Source organism: Xiphophorus couchianus, chromosome 14 (assembly GCF_001444195.1).
Source record: "Xiphophorus couchianus chromosome 14, X_couchianus-1.0, whole genome shotgun sequence".
Classification (NCBI taxonomy): domain Eukaryota; kingdom Metazoa; phylum Chordata; class Actinopteri; order Cyprinodontiformes; family Poeciliidae; genus Xiphophorus; species Xiphophorus couchianus.
In genome coordinates, this window is record NC_040241.1 from 13,837,769 (window position 1) to 13,850,948 (window position 13,180).

The 13,180-nt window shown below is 36.7% G+C and overlaps 1 protein-coding gene across 5 annotated transcripts in view; it reads right to left on the reverse strand.

Moving 5' to 3' along the window:
- The window catches only part of LOC114157570 (ATP-binding cassette sub-family A member 1), a 188,776-nt gene that overhangs the window by 151,054 nt on the left and 24,542 nt on the right, over positions 1–13,180 (reverse strand). For all 5 annotated transcript variants that reach the window (XM_028038645.1, XM_028038647.1, XM_028038646.1 and 2 more), the window contains 3 exons: positions 12,943–13,138; positions 1,720–1,859; positions 850–966 (listed from right to left, as the gene is read on the reverse strand). In XM_028038645.1, the coding sequence (XP_027894446.1) occupies positions 850–966; positions 1,720–1,859; positions 12,943–13,138 (453 nt within the window). The remainder of the gene's footprint in view (positions 1–849; positions 967–1,719; positions 1,860–12,942; positions 13,139–13,180) is intronic.

Genomic DNA, 13,180 nt, shown 5'->3' on the forward strand with positions numbered 1-13,180 from the left:
AGACAAAAGTAGAAAGTGTAAATTGGTCATTTAAAACTGTCTGCTTCAGGCATCCACAGACTGCAATTTGGTGTGGATAGATGTTCAGCTTTAAGGTTTACAACAGACTAAGACACTTGTAGAACATCTAAAAGTTTACTTCATGAAGCTCCTTTTTAATGAGATACCAGAAACGGTGCTTAGTTTCATCCTGCCTAATGAACCTTACAGTAGTTACTCTCGTTCTACACAGCTGCTTCTTCAGTCAGCTGTCAGGCATTGTGCTTCCTGGCCTCAGGAAGAAACAGTCTGAATACTCTCGTTCTTTAAAAGAAGACATCTTGTGATTTGGAATATAAAAAAACTAGATTTATAGTTTTAACAATTATGAGCACAAGTAAATTTTTTAGGGGTGCAATTGTTCTAAATCTAGTAACAACAACTTATAGGTCAGCATATCTGTTGGTAAATCAATCTAGCAAATTTACAAAGATCTGAACTACTTTAAAATAATAATGGCTGTTATTTCTCTATAGGTAAGTATTAGTTTGTGTGTGCACGGTTGTTTGTCCTGTGTTCTTCTCTGTTTTGCTGGACTAGCAATGACTGGTGGAGACAGGCACCCTACAGCGACAAGCAGGTATACACAATAAATAGATAAATGCATAATTAATCAACTTGTGCCTATACAAGAGGCAACACAGAAAACCAAAACTTTTTTTATCGTGTCGAAAACGTACACTTTTTTTTCTCTTTCACCTTGAAACTACTTAGAAAACCTTTCAGATAACCTAAGCAAAATGAAAAAAAAAAAAAAAAAAAAAACAGAACAGCGGTAATTCGGTGTGGATCTGCTTCGTTGAGCCTCACCCGCAATGTGTTGACTTGAGGGCTATTCTGCAGAAAATCCCAGACACGTGGGCCAAGTTCATTCCAAGAATCTGCCAGCTCCTTTAACATGGCGAGAGAGTTGAAAGTGCTGTTTGCCTGGAACAAAAAAGAAAACACACCAAAAAAAAAAAAAACAACACAAAAAACAAGCAATGTTTAGCAAAAAAAAACTCCAACTCACTCTTCCTTCCTCTCAATGGGAGGCACAAAGACTTATGTTCATGTTAGGCCAACACATACATTAAAGGGCTCTACAATTTCACTCTCAGGAGGAACTCATTACATCACAACTCTACTAAAACCTCTTTCCACAACCACTTCTTATCCTGCTTCTGACCCCCAAAGTCCCTGGGGGTGAAAGTAAATTCTTCTTTTTGCTCTATAACACTGACTTGTAAGCATTTAGTGTGTGGTGTGAAAAGGGTCGGCTTGAGTAGAGCACCGGGCCTGTGGCTGTGAAGCTGGCAGGTTTTGCACGCCCTCATTATACAATGGCTATGGAAAATTCACCCTTCACATTGAGTTTGTTTCGCCTCAAATTATGCTGATCTCTTGGAGAAAATCATGTCTTGAAATGATAAAACATTCATTAAAAAGGCCTCAAGTCTACAAATTAGATATTTTTTTCTTCAGCCCCATTTGTAAAGTGTGACATCCAGGCTTTATACAAATTGAAAGCATCCTCTAGTTAGAATTAATTATGCACCAAACAATATATTTGAACATATATGCTCCAAATAAAACTGATTTCCAGCTATATAAAATGCAGCCTGCATCTGCAGGAGGGATAAAACCAACAACATAATATGTTTTTTTTTTTTGCTCTCTCTCTTTTTGTTCTGAACCTACTTCCTTCACCAGGAGGCGAGCAGCAGGTGTATCAGGTGCGTAGAGGATCTTCCCTTGCAATAATGGCTTGAAGGTGCTCCAAATGTAGCGCAGACCAGGTGTGCCCTCCAGGGTGTCGACAAGAATCTGACAAAAGGCATCTGCGGAAGACAGGAGGTGAGCGGAGAAGTTTGGGAAAGTCAAATCAAAGGCCAAGAGAACATTGACAAACAGGAGTTCAACATGTAGTAGCTGTCTTGCATTTGTGAGCATTTAATTCTCTTCTTTTCAGAAATAATTTATGAACATACACCATGCATTTTTAGTTTGATACGCAATCCTTATGAAAAAAAAATTTCATCCAGCATGAATGTTTTCCAGATTTTGAATTTTTTTCCTTATCACCAATATTATCAAAAAAAAAAAAGCTTCTTCAATGCCAAGAGAAGTCTGATTTTAACAAACCAACAACTACTAATTAGAACTATCTAGTGTTAAGAGTTGGCATAAACCTGAGGCCTATTTAAATAAAATCTTGAATTAAATTTCAGTATTAAAGACTCAGGGTAAATACAAAGAGCAGGTTAAAATTAAAACAGCTGTCCAAACCAGCCTAGCTATGTGAAAAGGTAAATGACTCCTTCCTAAATTATAAATTTTTAGGCCAACTGGGTGAGAGAGAGAGAACATTTTTTCTGATGTACCCAAGACGACAAAAGACATTGCTTGTCCTTTCGCACAAGTATCCTTCAAATTTGTGACGTTTGTGGAGCCCTATTTAGTATGACATGAAGGCCATTCAACCATAAATGTTTGTTCAAGCAAAATCACATAAATTATCCCTCCATTAGTGCGAAACTTGATTTCTAACTTTCATCAAAGTTAGATATCAAATATATAACATGATTATTGTATATTTGTTTGATGACCTAAACAAATATACAATAGTGTTGTGTTGTCTCGCCATTCTGTTGCTGACGAAATATGACCTGGAAATAACAAGAAAAAAGTAGCTGCATCTCGAGTCCCATGGGCAAATATTGGTCCAATGACAGTTACATTTATGAGAACAACGAACCCAATCTTGTGTTTAACTTACAGATATGCCGTTTGAGAATCTCCTTTGCAGCAGCAGTTAACTTTAAGAAGTGTGAGGAAGAGAAAACACATCAAATTGCTTTAAAGAGCATGACAAGAAAGAAAGATTTTCAACATGGGGAAACTATCGATCCAATCAGAGCACTTCAGCACAGATGTCTTTATATAAACTGTAGCCTTGATTAAGGAGTTGTTCATTTTCCAATCAGTTACAGCAATGGTTCCCAAAGTGTGGGGTGCGCCCCCTAGGGGGTGGGGGGCGCAGTGCCATTGCAGGGGGGCGCGGGAAGCGGTATGGATGAATGAAAAAAAGAAAAAGAAAAAAACAGTTACACAAACGCGCTTCACTGCAAAGATGGGTTGTAGTGTGTTTTGTTGCAACCTGAAGTGTGAAATGAACTTCAGTGGAGTTTGAAAACAAAATATGTATATAGGAGTTGGATGATGTGTATGCCCAGTTGATTTTTTTTTTTCTATTTTTCGGGGAATTTTATTGTAATCCATAGGGGGGCCCAAAAAATCTTTGGGAACCACTGAGTTACAGACACTGGCTTTGTAGATGTAGTTGATTTCTTTCCTAAACTTTTACAGGTACTTTGAAACAAAAGAAATGATGAAAGTTAGGGTAAATGGAGGGATAGGATTAGGGTTAAGGGTTAGGGTAGGCTAATGAAGTGCTCAAAATGAAGTTTTGAGCACTTAATTTTGAAGTGCTTTTGAGTACTGTTGGAAGAATAATACAACTGCTATTTTAAAGATCAGAATCAAGTGAGCTTTAGATGGTTGGGAAAACTTGGTTCAAAGTTTCCATCCAATTAACCTTTTTCCTTTTAACATTTTCCCCCACCAAAGTTATTTTGGTGGGGGAAAAGAGGTGGCAAAACAGTTAATACTTGCACAACATAATACCATTCAAGCTTTACCAAACTCAATATTCATGCATGAGGTCACTTAATTGATTTTAGTTAATTTTTCCACTACACTATTTTACTTAATTACTCAGGATGTAATGAGAAAACGATGAAAACAATGAACATCAATGACAAACATCTCAAACATCAACATAAACCAACAATTCAGTGGAAGTACGTTTCTGGTGATTTTCTGGTGTCCAACATTTATAGAATGGCCTTAGCATTTATTTTTGTTTTTTGGAGAGTAAGTGGTTGTTTACCATACTTGGAGGATTCAATGTGATCTTATTAGTAAAACGATCAATGGACATTTCAGTCGTGAATAAAATAGCTCAATTAAATGGACACTGATTCAGTTATAACTACAACAGCTTTGGGGGAAAAAAGTTGCAGAGAGGATATGTTTATCATGTTTTTTCACTGAAAAACACTGACAGGCTGAAATAAACACAAGTCAAGGGTCCACACCTGACTACATACCGAAAAACAACCAAGTAAAAAACAACAAATAAATAAATAAAAGAAGAATCAATAAGCACAGAAGCATCAAGATCATTATTAATTTAACTTGTCTGCCAACCTGAATATTGCTACATTGCGAGAGTGCTGTAAGTTACATGAGGTCTGTGCTGTGAGCAAAAGCACCTGGAGCACATTGAAGGCTTGTTCTTTAACTTTCATTTTTGCTTGTTTTGAATCTGAATGAGTCGTTCTTAAAGTGCGGCACTTTATCAAGCAACTGATCAATGTGGTGCGTCATCTGCCATTCAATAGGACCGTCTGGCTCTCCCTGTTCTTCCGACTCCTGTCAGTGCATCATTGCTTTTTCCTGCCGCATCTAATTATTGTTTTTTTCACCGTCAAGACTTTAGTGCCTCAAAGCTCTCTCCTCTCATTTCACCAGGGCAGCCATGTCTCCCTTCAGAGGTAGTTTAGAGGCCATTTTCGGTGCAATTAAATGTTAGCCCTTCTGTCTGCTGGTCATCTTTCCCTGGTGCTCCAGGGAGGTCAGTGCACACATGGCTAATGGCCTCCCTTTAGGTTGGGTCCGGCCACCTGTTCTCTTTGCACGCTGCAGTGATGGCACTTTCTGCAATCCTAACACTTGAGAAATGAGCAGTGTGCATTACGTTTAGCTCAGCAACCGTCTGTTCAACACGCGGTTTGGTTTGATTGCAAAACTAACTCCACTTTATAAAACATCCTTTATAAGCTTATGGTGTTTCACAAAATAATAAGAAATAAAAAAACACATTAGCAATCCTGACATGTCTCACCAGCCGCTGGAATATTGAGACATGTCAGGGTTTGACTGAATGCAGCTGCATTCTGCCAGTAAGAACTTTTACACTGTAGGTGACAAGACAAAGACAATAAACTTCTGATTTCACTACTTCCATAGGTATAGATTGTCCTGTCAATGTCTCTGAAGACAATTCCAGGATTCATACTGACGGAAGTAAAAGAAAAAGCAAGCTTCTCATAGATTAGGGCCAGATGAAAACAGTCAAGAATATTTTGTCTGTTTTTCCCTATCACACGTAGTCTGTCTATTAAGCGTAAACAACAAATCTGTCCAAAAAACCTACTTGTGAAAGTAGAATTGCATTATTTAAATCATTAACAGGCACTGACCATAATTTTGACTCTGTTTCACTCCAGGTCCTTTACTGGCAGACTTGTAGAACCATTGAATCATTTAAACTGCAGTTTAATATTGGAGAGTAAACACTGAGAGATATTCAAAATATTGCAGTTGAAGATTCGTTTCTGTTTTGCAATATTTATTAAACTCTTGTTTCTATGTTATTTTTGGAGTAGCATGACTGAATATTGTTTTGAAATGGTAACCTTTGTAAGTAATTCAGCAGTAGTTGACTGGGTTAAGAATATGTGCAGTAAGTTTATACTTCTACCAACTGCTTTTGATGGAAGAATAAAATGTAATATGCAAATGTGATGCGATTTGTTGATATTAATGTATTTGATCATGATCACTGAAATAAATCTAACCCTTAAAAAGAACCTCTCAAATTAAACTTGGACAAAAGATCTTAAAAAGCAACACTTCATGACCTGATCTAAAGAATCTCAAGCACTGATGAGAAACAAAATCAATAACAGCTATGAGCTAATAAAGGGTTGCAAAGATATTTTTGGAGAAAACATGGGGCAATGGTGAAACCTTCCCAGGTGTGGGTAGCCTACCAAAACTGCTCCATTACTTATCTAGAACATTTACGGCACAGGGGCCTTTTTTTCCGCAACTACTGTATGCCCAGCGTTCATAACACAGTGATTTAAAAAAAAAAAAAGACTGGACAGAAATGGCATCCCTTTGAACATTTCAAATGCTAATCCGCCTCACAACAGAGAAAATGAGTCAGAGGAATTATAGAGAAAAAAATGTAACTTTCTGGAAGGTCTGCATCACATCTGGTGTAAGACTAACAGCATTTCAACCTGAAGAGACTCACATGGAGAGAAACAGTGATTTAAAAAAATAAAAACAAAATTTAAAAAAATCGCCCTATGTCTTCTCTCATGAGCTGGACATATTGTTCATTTCCTCATCTAGTATTGTCAAATTCTCTTTAAAATGTATGTATGTATAAACTATCACAGTCCTTTCTGATGTTGACAATACAATCTACTCCTTTACACCTATAGATGCAGATTTAAGAGTCTACAGTGCATGGCAATTTCTGTGCTGATAGAAAAAAAAATATCAGTATCCAAAATATGAAACAATCATAGCCGAATTGAAATTATCCAGCATTTTCATGAACTCAATTTCCCATTTATCATTTCAGAATATGGAAAAAAACAAGTCTTGGTCTATAATTTTGACGCTCGAAGAATCTCACCACTTAAGTTCAAAATTCACTTAGGTTTTCATTTTTAATGAGCAATTAAAATAGAGATTTCTCCAACCATGTTTATTTTGACTTGAATGTCAAGCATTTTAATAATGGAATCCAAGTTGACAGAACACATGCATTGCTTCTTCTCTTTATTTACTTATTGTCTCAGCCCACAAAGCTGCAGGGCTTGTTTTTCTTTTGTGTAAAATCTGCACTTATTTTGTTTAATAGACTGCTGTGTAGCTAAACTTGGCCAGCTGTTCTGTTTATGATGGGACAGAAACAGATGCGCTTTATGTTTCACAAAACAAATGTGAAATTTGGGCATTTAAGAGAAGTTAAAATTTAGCTTTAAGGCAGTGATTTCATAGACTGGAGTAAAAAATGTGTTTACAACTCCCACCATTAAACAAAAATATCTAATGAAGTACGTGTGATTAAAATACTAGTCATTTATTTATCTAACCCTATTTTTTCCACATCAGGGTAAATGTGTATATTTATTACAAAAGAATATTGATGAGAAGAAAAATGATGAAAACAAATGATCAACTTTTTTCCTCACCATTTGTATTAGGCAATGAATAGAATGAATCATTTGAATCTTTCTAAATCTGAAAATATACTGAAAAGATATTTTGTAATCTCTGTCCTTATACGTCACCATTACACATCATTAGGGGTGCACCGATTGCAGTTTTCTGGCTGATCGCCGATCTTTTAAAACGCCTAACCTGCCAATACCGATTTTGATATATCAAAAATATCACAGCAAAGGGGAAATCAGGCCTTTGTTGGGTCTGCTCCTCAATTTTGTAACAAACTGCTTCTCCACATCATGTCCTTCCCAACATTAGATATTTAAAAACCCCATTTAAATACTCACTGTTATTCTTGGATTTGTCATTGGAAAGTGCTTTAAAAAATTTGCGAGCAATTGACAAATGGACTAAATAAAAAAAGCATGTACAGTTTTGTTCCTGACTTCATAAATGTATTCTGATAATCAAAGTGAGAGGCAGCGTTTCTCAACAATAAAGTGAGAATAAAGGTGACAGTGACAAATGCTTTGCAGCTTAATATGAATCACCTTTGTGTCTTGGGAAAGATAAATCATTTTTGTATATTTTCTGTGCTGAAGGGAGCATCAGATTACAGAGGTGACATATTCTCCAATTCTCTGTGGGGGTTTTTTTTGACAACAGAAGCTTAGTTTATTACTGAACAGACACTGAAACAAGACAAAACAACAAGCTGGTCTATACACTAGCCTTAGCCACAGAAAAATAATTGCTTGGAGCCTTAAGCCAGCCCCTCAACTTACCTGGCAAATTTAATCAATTTGAGTTGTACCCTAGAGAGGGGTTCAATTCAGAACCTCTGTGAAACAGTGCTGTCAAACTCATTCACACACACACACGCACATTTATTTTTCCAACTATATTTGTCTTTCTAACCATATGTATTGGCGTCCATTTGCTTTTTGTATTTGGACCTTTGAACAAGAAGTTTAACAACCTCTGATGTGCACAGACAGAACTGTGATGCAATAAATTAAGTTAGAATTTTGTTGGAGTAGGTCATTTTTTAAGTAAATTGTTCAACAAAAATGTCAAAGATAACAAAAGATACTATTAAAATGAAACTAAATGTACGGCATAGTATTTTAAAAGGAAGTAAAACAAAAATGTTGGCGTGATGATTAGCTAAGCCGTGATGTAACAGACATTTTACATAAACAACAGCTGCCCGTTGGACTCCTCAGTGAGCTCCAGCTGTTACATGAAAACATTTTATGGTGTAATAGTTTACGAAGTTGTGATTTGTCATGCATTTAATTTAAAAGACGGAGAAATATATGTGTCCGTGTCATTCTTGTTTACAGGTTCCAAGCCTCTGCGTGTATTTATGGTCAACCAAGTCTTTCTGCAAGCAGTCTGCCAGCATAATGCACTGAGATATTGAGAAAATAACTACGAAACACACGAAAGACTGCACAAACAGCACATATATTTTCTTGTTTGATAGCCAACCTCAAAACATCATCGTATAAGCATTGAAATTATGCTTATACAATGCTTTAAAAAAGCGTTTGCTCACTTCAGTAATCCATCTTGTTTTTCCTATTTGGTTACACTTGAAAGATTGAAATCAAGCCAATTCAAATATCAGGCAATGATAACGGGGAAAATAGAAAATGCTGTTTTCAGATTATTTCATTTGCTTAGAGACAGAATATATGCAGACTTAGACAAATGCAAAAAAAAAACAAAAAAAAAACAAATTAAAACATTTTTTTAAGGTATGGTTGAGCTTTACCTCAACCTTTGAGATCACATACATGGAACCTGTTTGATAACATGAAGGCGGCCAAATGATTGCAAGTTTCTAGAGAGTGCTAAAGCTCATTTATAAGGTTTTAGCACACAAATGAACCACAGAGAGACTCTGTTCACAAATAGAGAAAACATGAAACATAAAAAAGTAATAATAACAAAAAAACACCTTGATGATCCCTAAGACCTTTGGAAAAATATTGAGTGAACTGACAAGTGAAAAATAACATTTTCAGGAGGATTGCATCTTGTTAAATCAGTTGTAAAGCTAGCACAAAATCATATAAATATTCAAGCATGCTAGCCCAAGGCTGCTTTCCTCCCAAAAGTCATGGATGACCTTCCATAATTAATCAAATCCATTAATTCTCCTCCAAAAAATATAAATATCTACAAACAAAATGAACTTTTTGGAATAACCTACTGACGTCTGGACACCAAATGGGATGTGGTTCTTTTATGAAAATCCTCAAATGTGGATGAAAAACAAACATTGCTCATCCAGAATGTGAAACAAATTTAGTTTTTCAGATTTTGAAGTGAGCCACCATTGAATAAGTAGTTGAAAAAACAACCAGTACAATATTTCTATGAAATATAGTTCAATTTCCCTTACGTAAGCAATGCAAAGGTTATTGTCCAAAGTTAACCAATAAAGAGATTTTGCTGGTTCATTAGCAAAAACCCAAGATCTGGCGTCTGTTTCCCTGGTCCTCTGAGAGTACTTTTAGACTTACACAAGAGGCATAATTGGCCATTATGCAGACATACTGCATATCCCAGGACCATTTACATAGACCAACACAATGAAATGCTAGAGCAGATCTGAAAAAGCCATTAGCATGCTAACTGAGATGTTACTGCTTATTATGTAAGTAGGGTACGCTGTCTTCGCTAATTTACACTGGCATGAGCATGCAGTTTCACTCCGCAGAGTAACTTTATTCCCAAGGAATAGCAGCTTCTTATTAAAATCTAATTTTGTGCAGTTTTCTCCAAAGAGCAAGCATTTAATGAAACAGGACTGTGGGGTCTCTAATGAGCACAGGGCTACAAGATGTTTCACTGCACATCTAAGGCTCAGAGCGTTTATGGTACAAGCTCATTCAGTTATTCTTTAAGCTCCCCACAAACACATCACACCGTAACCTGGAGTTGTGCTTTTATGAATACATTGTTTTTGTTTTGTTGGGGTTTTTTTCTTAAAAACAATTTTAAAAATTATCAGTAGGACAAGGGCAAGCGCTGATTTTAACCAAAACAAAATAAATAAACACAACTGCATACTGAAAATCTCTCATCCTTCTGAGAATTCTGACATGTTTTTCAAAAGCAGTTCACAAATTTTAATCTTTTGACAAACTAGGTTCTAAAAAATTTTCATAACAGCAAATAAAAGGTAAAACTAAAGAAGTCTGTTGGTGAACCTACAAAGACTGGCCAAATTTTACATTTGTTTCTCTGGAATTAAGAAAAATAAATAAATAAAAGAAAATAAATAAATAAAAATAGCAATAAATTTAGAGATAAATAAATAAAAATCAGGACTTTTAGCAACCCAGTCTCAAAATGAGCAGCCCATTGTATTTGTTATCTTCAACAGAAGCAGATATGTTAAATGCACTTTAATCATTTTTAAATTATTTTTGCAGGACCTGGATGTACCTTATTTGCACTTTACTTCCTTTTGTCATTAACAAATTGCTCCATAGACATGAGAAACAAAAATCCTTGCATGCATACCCAGTGCGCCCATCTCACCTTAATAGAGTCCTCAACCTTTACACTAATAATTCAGACATCAAACACAAGCTTTACTGTAATGAGAGCACCAGGTTAGATCAAAGGCTGATGCACAACTGTTTATATAATCTACATTTCAGCTTTTACTAATTAAATCAATCAAGCATGAGTACACTTATGTGATTTTGCAGGAAGTGTTCCAGTTTCTTCTAACTTGTGTAAATGAACCAGTTTTCTGTGTTACTACTTGGAATAACTCTCTAATCAGCAGCTTCACACTTCAACTAGGCACACAGCAGTGTGGGGGAAGTCTTAACTTTACAATATTGATGGATTCCTGCACTGCGGTGAATAATCAATATGGGAGACAAATATCTAAAAGATGTACACCTAACTTTTATGTTTGCTCTAGAATTGATTCATAACCGGGACGCAATCTGTCTCACTCAAGCAGTATGATGGCTTGACATTCTCATGACGATTATATTGCGTATAATTGGTTGGAAGGATGTCCTTCAGGCATCTGGATTACATTTCATGTTATTTGTATGACTGCTGTTGGTTTTTAACTTAACTAAGGCAGCATCAGCAGAATATGCTGTAAAAACAGATTTGAATCAGTTTACATTCTGAAGATAATCATCTTTTTGGCATTCATGTTAGCATCCATCACGACGTCCATCATTCTGGCTGGTCAAAATGATTCTTCCATTTGATTTAAATTTCTCAGAGGAAAAGCCCCAGTATAGCGTCAGTCCAAACAACCCCTCTGACATCAGTGATCTGACTGTTCGCCAAGCTGAACCAATAGCTTTTCTTGCCTCACTTTATTAAAACCTAATTTTATGAAATTGTGTGTTGAAAATTTATGTTTTTTATTACAAAAGTTTTTTTAATTATACAGTTTGTGGCCAAGCAAAATACCCTTCTGGCCAATTCCTGTAAAACAGCACTATTCCTGAACATCTGAGGGCAATGTGGTACATTATGTTAATGAAAGTAAATAAACATGTCATGGAAAAGTGGTGGCGTTATAAATATCATGAAATATTCAAGACTGTAAATGTTTAAAGTGCTATAAATCTGCTTTGGAACCATCATCCTTCTGACCAGCCACTAGTTTCACTCACAAATGAAAACTCACCTTTTTCAGGCAGCAATGATTGAAAGGTCACACCAAACCACCAGACCCTCTTTAAACAAAAATCAAAACTGTCCAGGGAACCACTTGTAGGCGAACTCAGCCATCTTCACAGAAATCCCGATAACAGTTGGACCCAGCACTATAATTACCAATTAGTTAAAGAACATGGCTGCCATGGTAGCATTGTAGTTTCTAAATATCACAAAATCCTAATTCAGACTCAAATCTTCATCAAGACTATTTGTGGATCATCTGTCCTCTATGGGAAGTTTTGAAAGCCAGGTGTCCAATTTTAGCATGCTATATACTGTATGTGCACCATGTGGTTCTGGTCCATCCAAACATTCACTCCCACTTGGGTGAATCTGATGTGGAATTTCCTTTGCATTAACGAAACATCATTATGTCGGTTTGGAGACCAAACAGCTTTTAAATGGAATGAAAAGAGCTGATTTATTGGTTAAGGCAAATGCCGGCCGCAGACTCAACCTGCAAGGATGCATCGCTAATCAAGCCCGGTTTCCGAGCTCCAGCACAGGGGCCAACTGTGTCACAGGTGCCTGCTTCTGGATGTGCATAAGTGGCCGCATCCTGTGCAACCTGCACAGCTGGCAGCACTGCACAACCATGCTCTGCTAATTTATCTTCTCTTCCCCACCAGCAAACAGGAAATGCATGAGGTTTCCTCCAATCTGTCTGAACTGTGTAATTGGTGAAATATAATTACTTTGAGTGTTTGTCTCTTCAACAGCTCCCCTAACATGATAAATTGTCCATTTCTGGTGTACGGCATAATTAAATTTGGATTTTTTTCAACAATTTTCAACCAAAATTGCCTCAGATTCTCATACAAAAAAGATAAAACGGAGGCTTTATGAACACTCAGGGATATTCTGCCACCCATGATAATCTTGTGTAATTCCCAGCAATTTCCTACTTTCAGAATGCAGCACAATGAAAAGCAATGTGGGGCAGTAAAATTACCACAAATCAATCCCTGTGACATCCCGCATTAAGCATCAGAGCTTTCTGTTTTTTCCCCCTACTTTTGCTGGATGCTATCAAATTTAGTGCAGACCTACAGCTGGAAAACAGGATCTGTGCGACCGCATGTCGCAAAGAAATTACAACCCTACGGCACCTACCGGAACTGTTGCCCATGCTGGAAGTTGACATATTGTTAGCCATCTGTGTAGGTGAAGGAAAACCGAAGGTCATCTTGGTGAAGTTGTAGTTAGGCTGCTTCCCACAGAGCAGCATGTTGACGCTTCCAAACATGTCCTCCCGGAAATCCAGGGACTCTGTTGCCTTAAAGTTCATGGAGTTCCGCAGCCTGACCGCCTGGTTGTAGAAAAAAGACAAGGAGAAAAACTATTTCTACAC